At 38.2% G+C, this 12,708-nt stretch overlaps 1 protein-coding gene across 1 annotated transcript; it reads left to right on the top strand.

Annotated features, from left to right (window-relative positions):
* Positions 1-3,808: 3,808 nt before the first annotated feature.
* Positions 3,809-4,738, top strand: LOC138436340 (olfactory receptor 8S1-like). The gene has a single exon (XM_069581963.1). The coding sequence runs from the start codon at positions 3,809-3,811 to the stop codon at positions 4,736-4,738; it is 930 nt and encodes a 309-aa protein (XP_069438064.1).
* The last annotated feature ends 7,970 nt before the right edge of the window (positions 4,739-12,708 follow it).

The following is a 12,708-nucleotide window of genomic DNA, read 5'->3' on the forward strand; positions in this document are numbered from 1 at the left end:
CAAATGTGTTCTTCTTTATACTTGAGTAACATTCTATTGTGTATATGTACCACATCTTCTTTATCCATTCATTTGTCAATGGACATCTAAGTTGCTTCCATGTCCTAGCTATTGAACAAAGCTGCAAAGTGCTGCAAAGAACATTGGGGTGCATGCATTCTTTTCAATTCAATGATGGTTTCCTCATAATTGGTATATGCCTATAACTGGTATATGCCCAGTAGTGGGATTGCTGGGTTGTATGATAGTTTTATTCCTAGTTTTTCAAGGAATCTCCATACTTCCTTCATAGTAGCTATATCAACTTGCATTCCCACGGAGAGTGAAGACGGCTTCATTTTCTCTACACCCTCTCCAACATTTATTGTTTGTAGACTTTTTAATTAGAGTCATTCTGACTGGTGTGAGATGATACTTCATTATAGTTTTGATTTGCATTTCTCTAATAATGAGTGACGTTGAGCATCTTTTCATGTGTTTGTTAGCCATCTGTATGTCTTCTTTGGAGAAATGTCTGTTTAGGTTTTTTCCCCACTTTTTGATTGGGTTGTTTGCTTTTCTTGTACTGAGCCACATGAGCTGCTAGTATATTTTGGAAACTAATCCTTTGTCTATAATTTCATTTGCTATTATTTTCTCCCATTCTGAGGATTGTATTTTTCACCTTGTTTATAGTTTCCTTCATTGTGCAAAAGTTTTTAAGTTAATTAGGTCCCATTTGTTTATTTCTGTTTTTATTCCCACTACCCTAGGTCAGTCATAGAGAATCTTGCTGTGATTTACATCAAAGAGTGTCCTACCTATGTTTTCCTCTGAGAGTTTTACAGTTTCTGGTCTTTAATCCATTTTGAGTTTATTTTTGTGTATGGTGGTAGGAAGTGTTCTAATTTCCATATCTTACATGTAGCTGAACAACTTTCCCAGCACCACTTACTGAAGAAACTGTCTTCTCTCCACTGTATATTTTTGCCTCATTTGTCAGAGAGAAGGTGCCCATAGATGCGTAGATTTATCTCTGGGCTTTCTATCTTGTTCCATTGGTCTATATTTCTGTTTTTGTTATCACTATGTTTTTAAAAATGCAAAACATGAGCAATAACCAGTACTAAAGCCTAACAGAGGAAGAGATACAGAAAAATTAAAATAAGCATAGAAACATTTCCTCCGTGAAGTAAGAGACAAGAGCTTAAGCTGATTGCTAGAGAAACAAGGGTTTAGAATGGAGCAAATGGCTTCATAAGAGTAATAGCCTTTCAAATTGTATAGACCTGGGCATATGTGTTTGTGTGCATGCACACACTCATGCTCAAAATCCAAAAGAGCTGTCGGAGACAAGATGAATCCTTTATAGAACTTCTGGATCCTCTGCTTCTTAATTAGTAGAGCAATTTGTGGCCAGGAGCTTTCTAAACTTCTGTGCCCTCAACCAGATACTCTTGGAAGCAGCCATGTCAGTAACCACTCAGTCCCAGGACCAGTGGCCCTTCTGTCTCTAGCTAATGCTACCTCTCCCATGGGCAGTGGACAATTTCTGACTCTGGAGCATCTTCTCACCATTCCTCCCCAGGGCTCACCTGACACAAGATCCCAGGACTCTGATGAAAGAGGAAATGCAAGTCACACAAACTATCCAGGAGTTCTCCCTGGGACTGAGAGAGTACAAGGAGAAAACAAGAGAAAAACCTAGGTCTTAAGAGAGCCCTCTCCAAAGAGACCCACACCTGAACACTTTGGCTCTTAACCACTGCCTGTCTCTATCTGTCTCTGGCCATATTATTGGCTGGGAAACAAAGTCCACCTTTCTTGGGACCTGACTGAAGCCTCTCATCTCAAACTGCTGGACTCAAGTCTCCTTCCAGCAACAGTGTCTTGTGGCAAGAAGCCTGGCTGGAAATTTGAAAGACGCAGCAAACCCTGAGCAGTTGTGCTTAGTAAGGCAGGTGAGAGACTTAAAGGTGCATAGTTATTTGTAACTGGTGAGAGCTGTACAGGTATCTGGTCCAAGCCCCTCCTGTTTCCACAGAAGGAAATTAGATCCAGATTAGGGAAGTATCTTTCTCAAAGTCAGACACTGCTACCTTCATTCAGGTAATGGCTGAGCTGGAAGATTGAGCCTTCTGCCCTTTGTCCATTTGGAGTCTTCCTGTTTGTTCCTTTATGTATCAAGTTCTGGGACCCCTCCCTCCCCTGGAATTTAGGCCTTTATTTTAAATGGGAATGTTTTTACTGGCTGAAAAGCCAGATGAAGAGTAACGAGGAGATTTCCTGGAGGACTGAAAATGAGAAGGGTGGAGAATATAGTAAGAAAGACAACATTATTCTGGCCAAGGAATCCCTAGGTTGCAGAGTTTTCAAAAGTTTGTACTAATGGGATGCTTTGCTTTGACGAAATCCTACCACCAAAATCCTACCATCAAGTATGATTAAATAGATGAATGGAAAGATGGGGCAATTGAGGTGGATGTGAGAACCCCAAACACCCTGTAACTCCTCAGTCTCTGGATACTTAGGGTGTCTCCCTAAAGCACTATGACAAACTGTTTTCACACTTTGAAAACAGTGCCCTGAAGTATTCTGAGATCCTGGGCCTGGAATATTTTTAAATGGCACTGGGTTCAGTCCCACGTACCCAAGTAGGACCTGGGACATGTACTGAGTAGTATCAAACTACTGAGATGCCCAGGGGTAATGGGGAAGAAACCACAAAACAATTTGCACTTTAGAGGTTCAGCTTCCTTTGCCCAGGAACTTTCTCTCACTGCAATTCAGTATTTCTCTCTGAAGAAAACAGAGCTAAGCTGAGAGTTTCCTGAAAGTCTCCAAATCTTTTCTTTATAGATATATAAAAAAAGAAATGTTCAATGGAAAAATAATTTTACATTAGAGAAACTGTTCAAAAGAAATGAATGCCCATAAGCCTACTAATCAATAAAGAAATCACTTCTATTTTTCAATATTCTGTGTCAATCTTTGTTCATACACACATTTGATGTTTTTGTGCAGTGTGTCATGGGCTAGACAGTTTGCAAAACATATGTTTCATTTGCCCAATTTCATAAATGAAAAAGGGAAGGTTTCAAGAAACTGAGTAACTTTTTTCAGATGATACCATTAGAATATTTAAGCCAAGACTCAAACTAAGGTTAGTACTCTAAAACTAGTACTCTTTCCACTTAATAGCTGCTGTCACAGAAGTGTAGGGAGCACTATATCAGAGCCAAGGAATACCTGGACATAATTTAGGTGAACTCCCTACTAATTAAGTGGTTCATGACCCCAAAACCACACAAACCTCATATTAACAATCAGTTTAAAACCAGTAAGTGTGGTACATGAGGATGCATGCAAGACTAATTGAAATATCTGGGCTAATCCCAACCTTGACTTCACTTCGCTATGAGGCCTTAGACATTGCATTCACCTCATCTATAAAATGAAGGGGTTAAAAGCCATTATGACAACATCCTAGCATACTGTGAGTCTACGATCTCACTATTCTAGAAGGAATCACTTTCCCGTGGGCCTCTCAGCCCTTAACCAGGGAGGGTTTTCTGGGCTCTGCCCCTTGTTTTGAATCCAGAACCTGAGTTTCCTATGCATGGTACATTGTTATTATTAAATGCACATGAGTTATTATTACTAAGAGTGACAAAGTAGGGTGAAGGATTAAAGATCCTTAGCACACAGCACAGAAGGAGATATCCCCTCTTTGAGCAGAAGTCTCTTGTTCATGGAAAATGACTCAGATTAATGTCTCACAAATGTAGAACCACTCGTTTCTTGTGAGGGACAGAATCTCTAAGCAACCATGAAAAATATCAGTATTATTACTGAGTTTGTCCTTCTGGGATTGTCTAGTGACCCCCAGATCCAGACAGTGCTCTTTGTGCTGTTCCTGGGGATTTACCTGCTGACATTAGTGGGGAACACAGTGATGATCCTGATCATCAAGGCTGATGCTCGGCTCCACACACCCATGTATTTCTTCCTCAGACACCTGTCTTTCCTGGATCTCAGTTTCTCCTCAGTCACTGTGCCCAAAATGCTACGAAACTTCTTGTCTCAGAAGAAAAGCATCTCAGTGTGGGGCTGCATCACTCAGAGTTTCTTTTTCACTCTCTCAGGGGGGACAGCAGCCTGTCTTCTCTCCGCCATGGCCTACGACCACGATGCTGCTATCTGCCACCCTCTGCTCCACACTGTGGTCATAAACAGACCTCTCTGCACTGGGACTGTGAGCATAGCTTGGGCAGTGGGATTTTCTATTTCCTTGATGAATAGTCTCTTTGTTCACAAGTTACATTTCTGTGGTTCCAACATCATCCGCCACTTCAGTTGTGAGCTACCGCCACTCTTCCCTCTGTCTTGTACTGACCCCACTGTCAACGAGATTCTTCTAGCTATGTCATGTACATCTTTAGGGGTGCTGACACTTCCCCCAATCCTCTTTTCTTACTCAAGAATCATTTCTGCCATACTGAGTATCCGCTCCTCTGAGGGCCAAGGCAAGGCCTTCTCCACCTGTTCCTCCCACCTCACTGTGGTGCTCCTGTTCTATGGGACAGCTCTGTTCAGGTACATCAGCCCCGCCTCGGGCTCAGTGTTGGAGCGAGTGGTCTCCATTCAGTACAGTGTGATCACTTCCTTGCTGAACCCCCTTATCTACAGCTTCAAGAACCAGGAGGTAAAACCAGCTCTACAGCGACTGCTGAGGCAACAGAAGTGTGCCAGCAGGTAAGAGAAAGCTGTGTACTTCTGCTCAGGAAAGAGAAAATGTATCTCTAAAGGAGAAAGATGCTTATAGGCACAAAGCATTTGGGGAAATTGAATTTCAATTATATTTAACTATTTGTTTAGATTTTGAAGTAAATAAGCTGCCCCCAAAACAGAGAGGAGGGGGCTGTGGGGAAAAGAGCTTGATGTTTGCAAGATAATCAGAGAGAGACCTTCATAGCTCTCTCATAGCTTCCCTCATATGAGGAGCTTCCCTCATAGCTCAATTGGTAAAGAATCCATCTGCAATGCATGAGACCCCAGTTCAGTTCCTGGGTCAGTCTGCTAGAGAAGGGATAGGTTACCAACTCCAGTATTCTTGGGCTTCCCTTGTGGCTCAGCTGGTAAAGAATCTGCCTGCAATGAGGGAGACCTGGGTTTGATCCCTGGGCTGGGAAGATCCCCTGGAGAAGGAAAAGGCTACCCAATCAAGTATTCTGGCCTGGAGAATTCCATGAACTGTATAGCCCATGGGGTCATAAAGAGTCGGACACAACTGAGCAACCTTCACTTCACACACATGTTCACAGAGAGACCTTGGCTCCGTGTGAGGAAATAGCAGGACTTGCTGACATACATAAAGTATATTGAAGCAGAACAGGATCTGGCCAAAATGTCAACTTTTTATTGGCACTTTCACAAAGGCACACAATAAAGAAAGGAGCCTACAACAAAGAAGAAATCAGGTATAAATTATACTCCAGAATGAAAACAGTCAGAGCCATCCATTCATAAGACCTGGTGGTATTCTCTGGCATCAAAAGGCTAGTGAACCTGAGTAGGCTGATGTGTTGGTTAATTTTACATGTCAACTTGACTGGATTAAGGGATGCACAGATAGCTGGTAAAATATTATTTCTGGGTGTGTCTATGACAGTGTTTCCAGAAGAGATTAGGATTGAATCAATAAACCTAGCAAAGAAGACTGCCTGGGTATCACAATGTGCCTTGGTATCATCCAACTGCTAAGGGCTAAAATGGAACAAAACAGGGTGAGTTTGATTTCTCTGCCCTTAGATATTGATGCTTCTGGTCCTTGGACCTTCAGACTAAAGGTAGGACTTCTCTCACTAGCTCCCCTGGTTCTTAAACCTTCAGTTTTGACTAGGATTATGACACTGTCTTTCCTAGGCCTCTGTCTTGCAGATGGCATATCTCAGCTTCCATAATTGTATGAGCCAATATCTCACAATAAATCTCTTCTACATACCTATGTGTTTATATACACAGTCTATCAGTTCTGTTTTTTAGAATTGTGACCAATATGGCAGGAAAAGGTGAAAAAAATTACATTATTCTTATATTAGAAATCTGTGTATCATGCCTATCTTATTTTTCCTAAGCTCTCTTGCTGAGATCTTATGTTTAAAAAATATAGCATGTGCATTTGATCCAGGTACATACTGTATAACAGTATATGGAGTAGGGGGTAGGCATGAATAATTATAGAAGTAAAATTAAAAGGTCAGTAAGGTACCCCTTGGCATCTATGTAATTAATAAACAAATACATAATAACAGCCTATTGAGAAACATTAATGAAGACCTAAATAGAAAGTCATATATCCGTTTATAAATGGTAAATGATTTTTAAAATGTCAGTTGTTCCCAAATCATTTATATATTTAGTATGTTGTTGTTGTTTTAGTTGCTACATCATGTTCAACTCTCTTGTAACCCCATGGACTGTAGCCTGCCATGCTCCTCTGTCCATAGGATTTTTCAGGCAAGAATACTAGAGTGGGGTTGCCATTTCCTTCTCCAGGGGATCTTCCTGACCCAGGAATCAAACCCACATCTCCTGCATTGGCAGGCGGATTTTTACCACTGAGCCACCAGAGAAGCCCATATTTTTAGTATAATTTCAATTAAAATTTCAGAACAATTTTTTATTAATTTGAAAAGTTGATTTCAAATTTTATGTAAAGGTAAACAAATCAATAAAGGCCAAGTTAAGAAGAATAAGACATCAAGATTTATTATAAAACTATGTAATTAAGACTTTATATTACTGACAAATAGACAGACAAATACACTAATGGAAAAGAGAACTCAGAAATGGACCCCAAACTCAGAAGTAAACACTAAGATGGCAAGGTAGATCAATTCATTGAGGGTGTCCTTTTCAATCAATACTGCTGGGATGATTAGCTCTTCATGTAGAAAATTAATAATATTTTATCCTCACCCAGCATAAGCAAAAAAACAGTTCCAGTCGAAGTATTAAATGTGAAAGGCAAAACTAAAAATCTTTTATAACATAATATAGGATAATACATTCATGGCAGAGGAGGATTTTTTAAAAACAGATATGAAAAGTACTATAACCTCAGATATGCACATGACACCACCCTTATGGCAGAAAGCGAAGAACTAAAGAGCCTCTTGATGAAAGTGAAAGTGGAGAGTGAAAAAGTTGGCTTAAAGCTCAACATTCAGAAAACTAAGATCATGGAATCTGGTCCCATCACTTCATGGCAAATAGATGGAGAAACAATGGAAACAGTGACAGACTATTTTTCAGGGCTCCAAAATCACAGCAGATGGTGACTGCAGCCATGAAATTAAAAGACGCTTGCTCCTTGGAAGAAAAGTGATGACCAATCTAGACAGCATATTAAAAAGCAGAAACATTACTTTGCCAACAAAGGTCCATCTAGTCAAAGCTATGGTTTTTCCAGTGGTCATGTATGGATGTGAGAGTTGGACTATAAAGAAAGTTGAGCCCTGAAGAATCGATGCTTTTGAACTGTGATATTGGAGAAGACTCTTGAGAGTCCCTTGGACAGCAAGGAGATCCAACCAGTCCATCCTAAAGGAAATCAATCCTGAATCGTCATTGGAAGGACTGATGCTGAAGCTGAAACGCCAATACTTCGGTCACCTGATGCAAAGAACTGACTCATTTGAGAAGACCCTGATGCTAGGGAAGACTGAAGGCAGGAGGAGAAGGGGACGACAGAGGATGAGATGGCTGGATGGCATCACCAACTCAATGGACATGAGTTTGAGTAAACTTCCGGAGTTGGCGATGGACAAGGAGGCCTGGCGTGCTGCAGTCCATGGGGTCACAAAGAGTTGGACACAACTGAGCGACTAAACTGAACTGAACTACAAAAAATTTTGATAAATGGAATTATATTAAGATTAGGAACTTTGACTTTTCAAAAAGAACCTCATTAAGAATGAAAAGATCAGCAAAAAATATATGCCACACACATGAGCAGCAAAATCCTAGTATCCATTGTAAAAAAAGAAATCATTCAGATAGGAAAATCAGCAAAAGTCTGGAACAGGACTTTGACAAGAGGAAATCCAAACCTCTTAGATCCTCATCCTTAATAGGAATCATGCAAATGAAAACCACAGTGAAAAGTACCATTAAGCAGATGACAAAATGCAAAAATTAAGAAGCCCAATAAAACGAGGTATTGGCAATAATGTAAAACAATGAAAATTCTCATTTGGGAAAAAGTTTTTTGTTAACCATTATGTGGTAAAGTTAAAATTCAGCCCAAAGTTCCCCTATTATGGATTTATCTAGAGAAACTCTTACTCATTGCACCAAAGTAAATGTACAAAAATGTTCATGGTAGCAGTGTTTGTAATAACCAAAAACAGGTAATAACTCATACCATAATACCATAACCAAACTCGCTCAGTTGTGTCTGACTCTATGCGACCCCATAGGTCTCCCGCATTGGAGGTGGATTCTTTACTGGCTGAGCCACCAGGGAAGCCTTCATAGCCATCTACAATAGAAATTAAAATATAATTTTTGATATATCCATACTGTGAAGTGAATCGGCTTCCCAGGTGGTGCAGTGGTAAAGAATCTGCCTGCCGATGCAAGAGATGCCAGAGATGCAGGTTTGATCCCTGGGTTGGGAAGATCCCCTAATCTTCCCAATGGAAATGGGAAATGGCAACGCACTCCAGTATTCTTTCCTGGATAATTCCATGGACAGAGAAGCCTGGCGGGTTTCACTCCATGAAGCTGCAAAAGTCAGACACGACTGAGCAGACATGCATATGTATGTATATGTGAAGTGAATACAACCGAAGAAAATGAATAACCATTTCCACACCAAGTAGCATGGATAAACCTTAGATATAATATTGTACAAAATGTTGCATGAAACTATTTCATTCATATAAAGTTCAAATAAAGGCAAACAGGACTATAATATTTAGGGATGCATGTATAAATGGTAAAACTATAAAGAAAGTAAGGAAATCAGTAACATGTTAGGCAGCCTGTGTTAGTACTAAGAGAAGAAGGGACAGGGTTCCTGTAGCAGAGTGATATACATTCCCAGTGCTGGTAACGTACTATTTCTTAACCTTTAAATTTTCTTATATAGTGATCACATAGATCTTTGCTTTAGTAAGTAATTGTTAAGTTATACACAAATGTTACATGGAATTTTTAGTAAACATGGTAATTTAAATTTCTTGGATAAACTATAAATAGTGAAATACTAAAGTGATTTCTATTAAAACCAGAAACTGAGCTGACATGCCTGTTTTCTCCACTGTTTCCTTACATTGTTTTGAAACTTATAACTATGATAATAAGACATGAAGAGGAAATACTTAAAATAATTATAAAATATCAAATTACTTATTTTGTATGCAGATGATATGATTAATTCTTAGACTCAATAGGCTGAGGCGAAGGAAAGAATGAGAATAAGAGAGATTAAGTTGACAACACAAAAAATAAATGCACAAAAAGTTTATTACTATCCTATCAAAAACCAATTTGAACTGAAAATGGAAAAACATCCATTCACATTATCAACAAAATAATAAAATAACTAGTAATAAATTTAACCAAAAAATATAGAATTTATATGACTAAAACTATATTTAGTCATAAAACAAGATGTGAATTAAAATTTCTTTTTAAAAATGTTTGTAGAATTACTATCCTTTTGTTTAAGTTTGATCAGATTCACCAGTAAAACCATCTGGACCTTGAGTTTCCTTCTGACTATGGTTACAAATTCAATCGTTGATAGTGCTACTGTGGTTTTCTATATATTCTTGTAATTTGTTATTCTGTGTCTTTCAAAGAATTTCTCCATTTAAACTGTCAGATGCATTGGCATAAAATCATTCATAACATCCTTATATTGGCTTTTAAGTCTATGAAGGATCTGTAGTGATACACTCTCTTATTCATGATCCTTATAACTTGTTCATTAGAAAAGACCTTGATGCTGGGAAAGACTGAAGGCAGAAGGAGAAGGGGATAACAGAGGATGAGATGGTTGGATGGCATCACCGACTCGATGGACATGAGTTTCATCAAGCTTCAGGAGTTGGTGATAGACAGGGAAGCCTGGCGTGCTGCAGTCCATGGGGTTGCAAAGAGTTGGACACGTCTGAGTGACTGAACTGAACTGATGCATAGAAACACTTAAACTTAAAAATCTTTTATTCCAAAGATGCAAGGATGTGTAATATTCACAGACTAACAGTGTGATATACCCCATTAACAAACAAAGGATAAAAATCACGTGATCATCACAACTGACACAGTAAAAGCATTTGGCAAAACTCAACATCACTCATGATTTAAAAAAAAAAAGTCTATACCCTCAACAAAGTTGGTATAGAGGAAATATACCTCAACATGATAAGTCCATCTATGACAAAACCAAGGCTAACATCATACTCAACGCTGAAAAGCTGAACATTTTTCCTCTAAAATCAGGAAAAAGACAAGGATGCCATTCTCACAATTTCTATTTAATATAGAATTGGAAACCCTAGCCAGAGTAATCAGACAAGAAAAAGAAATAAATGGCACCCAAATTAGACAGGAAGAAATAAAACTATAACTATGTACAGATGACATGATGCTAAATATAGAAAACCTTAAAGTCTCTACCAAATTTATAATAAGTGAATTTAGTAAATTTGTAGGATATAAAATTAATATACAGAAATCCATTGCTTCTCTATACACTAATAAAGAACTATCAAAAAGAGAAAGCAACAAAACAATCCCATTCAAAATCACATCAAAAAGAAAAAAAAATATCTAGGGATAAACTTAACCAAGGAGATAAAAGATCTGTACTCTGAAAAATATAAGATGTTAATGAAGGAAAGTGAAGATGATACAAATAAATGGAAAGCTATCCCATGTTCATGAATTACAATTAGAAAAAAGTGATATTGTTAACATGGCTATATTACCCAAAACAATCTACAGATTTAATATAATCCCTACCAAAATACTCATGCCATATTCCACAGAACTAGAACAATCCTAAAATTTATAGGAAACTGCAGAAGACTTCAGTCAAAGCAATCTTGAACAAGAATAACAAAACTGAGGTATCACAGTCCCTGACTTTAGACTATACTACAAAGCTACAGTAATCAAAACAGTATGGTACAGGCACAGACACATAGACCAATGGAACAGAACAGAAAGCCCAAAAATAAATAAACCTATGCATTTATGATCAATCAATCTATAACAAAGGTGGAAAAAAATGGGGAAAAGACAGTCTCTTCAATAACTGGTGCTGGGAAAATTATACAGCTACATGTAAGAGAATAAAATTAGGACATTTTATCATACTACATACATAAACAAATGCAAAATGGATTAAAGACCTAAATGTAAGACCAGAAACCGTAAATGTCTTAGAGGAAAACATAGGCAATGCACTCTTTGACATAGTCTTAGGAATATTTTTTTGGATCTGTTGCCTTAGGCAAGAAAAGCAAAAGCAAAAATAAACAAATGAAGTCTGATTAAACTTAGAAGATTTTGCACAGCAAAGGAAACCACTGACAAAAGAACAACCTACTAAATGGGAGGGCTTCCCCAGTGACTCAGAGGTAAAGAATCTGCCTGCAATACAGGAGATGCAGGAGACACGGGTTTGACCCCAGCAAGGAGCCCCTGAAGGGCGGCTTGGCAATCCTCTCCAGTACTCTTGCCAGGAAAGTCCCATGGACAGAGGAGCCTGGCAGGCTACTGTCCATGGGTCAGAAAGAGTCAGATACAACTGAAGCAGCTGAGCACTGACTGGGAGGAAATATTTACACTGGTATGACTGATAGGGGGTAATATCAAAGTTCATACAACTCAATATCAAAAAACAACTTAATTAAAAATGGGCAGATTGCCTAAATAAATATTTTTCTGAAGAAGATATACAGAATGGCCAATGGGCACATGAAAAGATGTTCAACATCACTAATAATCAGCGAAGTGCAAATTAAAAGTATGATGAGTTACTACCTCACATCTGTCAGAATGACTACCCTGAAAAAGATAACAAATAATAAACGTTGGTGAAAATGTGGAGAAAAGAAAGTCCTAGTACACTGCTGGTCTAAATGTACATTGGTACAGTCACTGTGGAAACAATATTAAGTTTTCTCAAAAATTAAAAATAGAATGATCATATGATCCAGCAGTTCCAATCCTGGTTATATATCCAGAGAAAATGAAAAAAAAAAAAAAAAACTAATCTGAAAAGATATTTGCACTCCCAATGTTGATAGCAGCATTATTTACAATAGTCATCTAAGAAGCAATCTTAGCCATCTAAGAAGAATCTGCCATTCACAGAAGCAATCTAAGTGTTCATCAAAAGATAAATGGACAAATAAACTGTCCATTCATATGTCCAAACTGTTCATTCAAATAAATGTTTATCATGAACAGACAAATAAACTGTCACACACACAAACACACACACAAATGGCATATTATTCAGCCATAAAAAAGAATTTACCATTTGCAACAACACAGATGAACTTGAAGAGTATTATGAAAGGTGACATAAGTCAGAGAAAGACAAATACTGTATGTTTTCACTTATATGTGGAATCTTAAAAACAAGACAAATTAATGCATATAACAAAACAGAAACATACTCAGATACAGAGAACAAACTATGTT

This window comes from Ovis canadensis, chromosome 3 (genome assembly GCF_042477335.2).
Source record: "Ovis canadensis isolate MfBH-ARS-UI-01 breed Bighorn chromosome 3, ARS-UI_OviCan_v2, whole genome shotgun sequence".
In the NCBI taxonomy this organism is placed as follows: domain Eukaryota; kingdom Metazoa; phylum Chordata; class Mammalia; order Artiodactyla; family Bovidae; genus Ovis; species Ovis canadensis.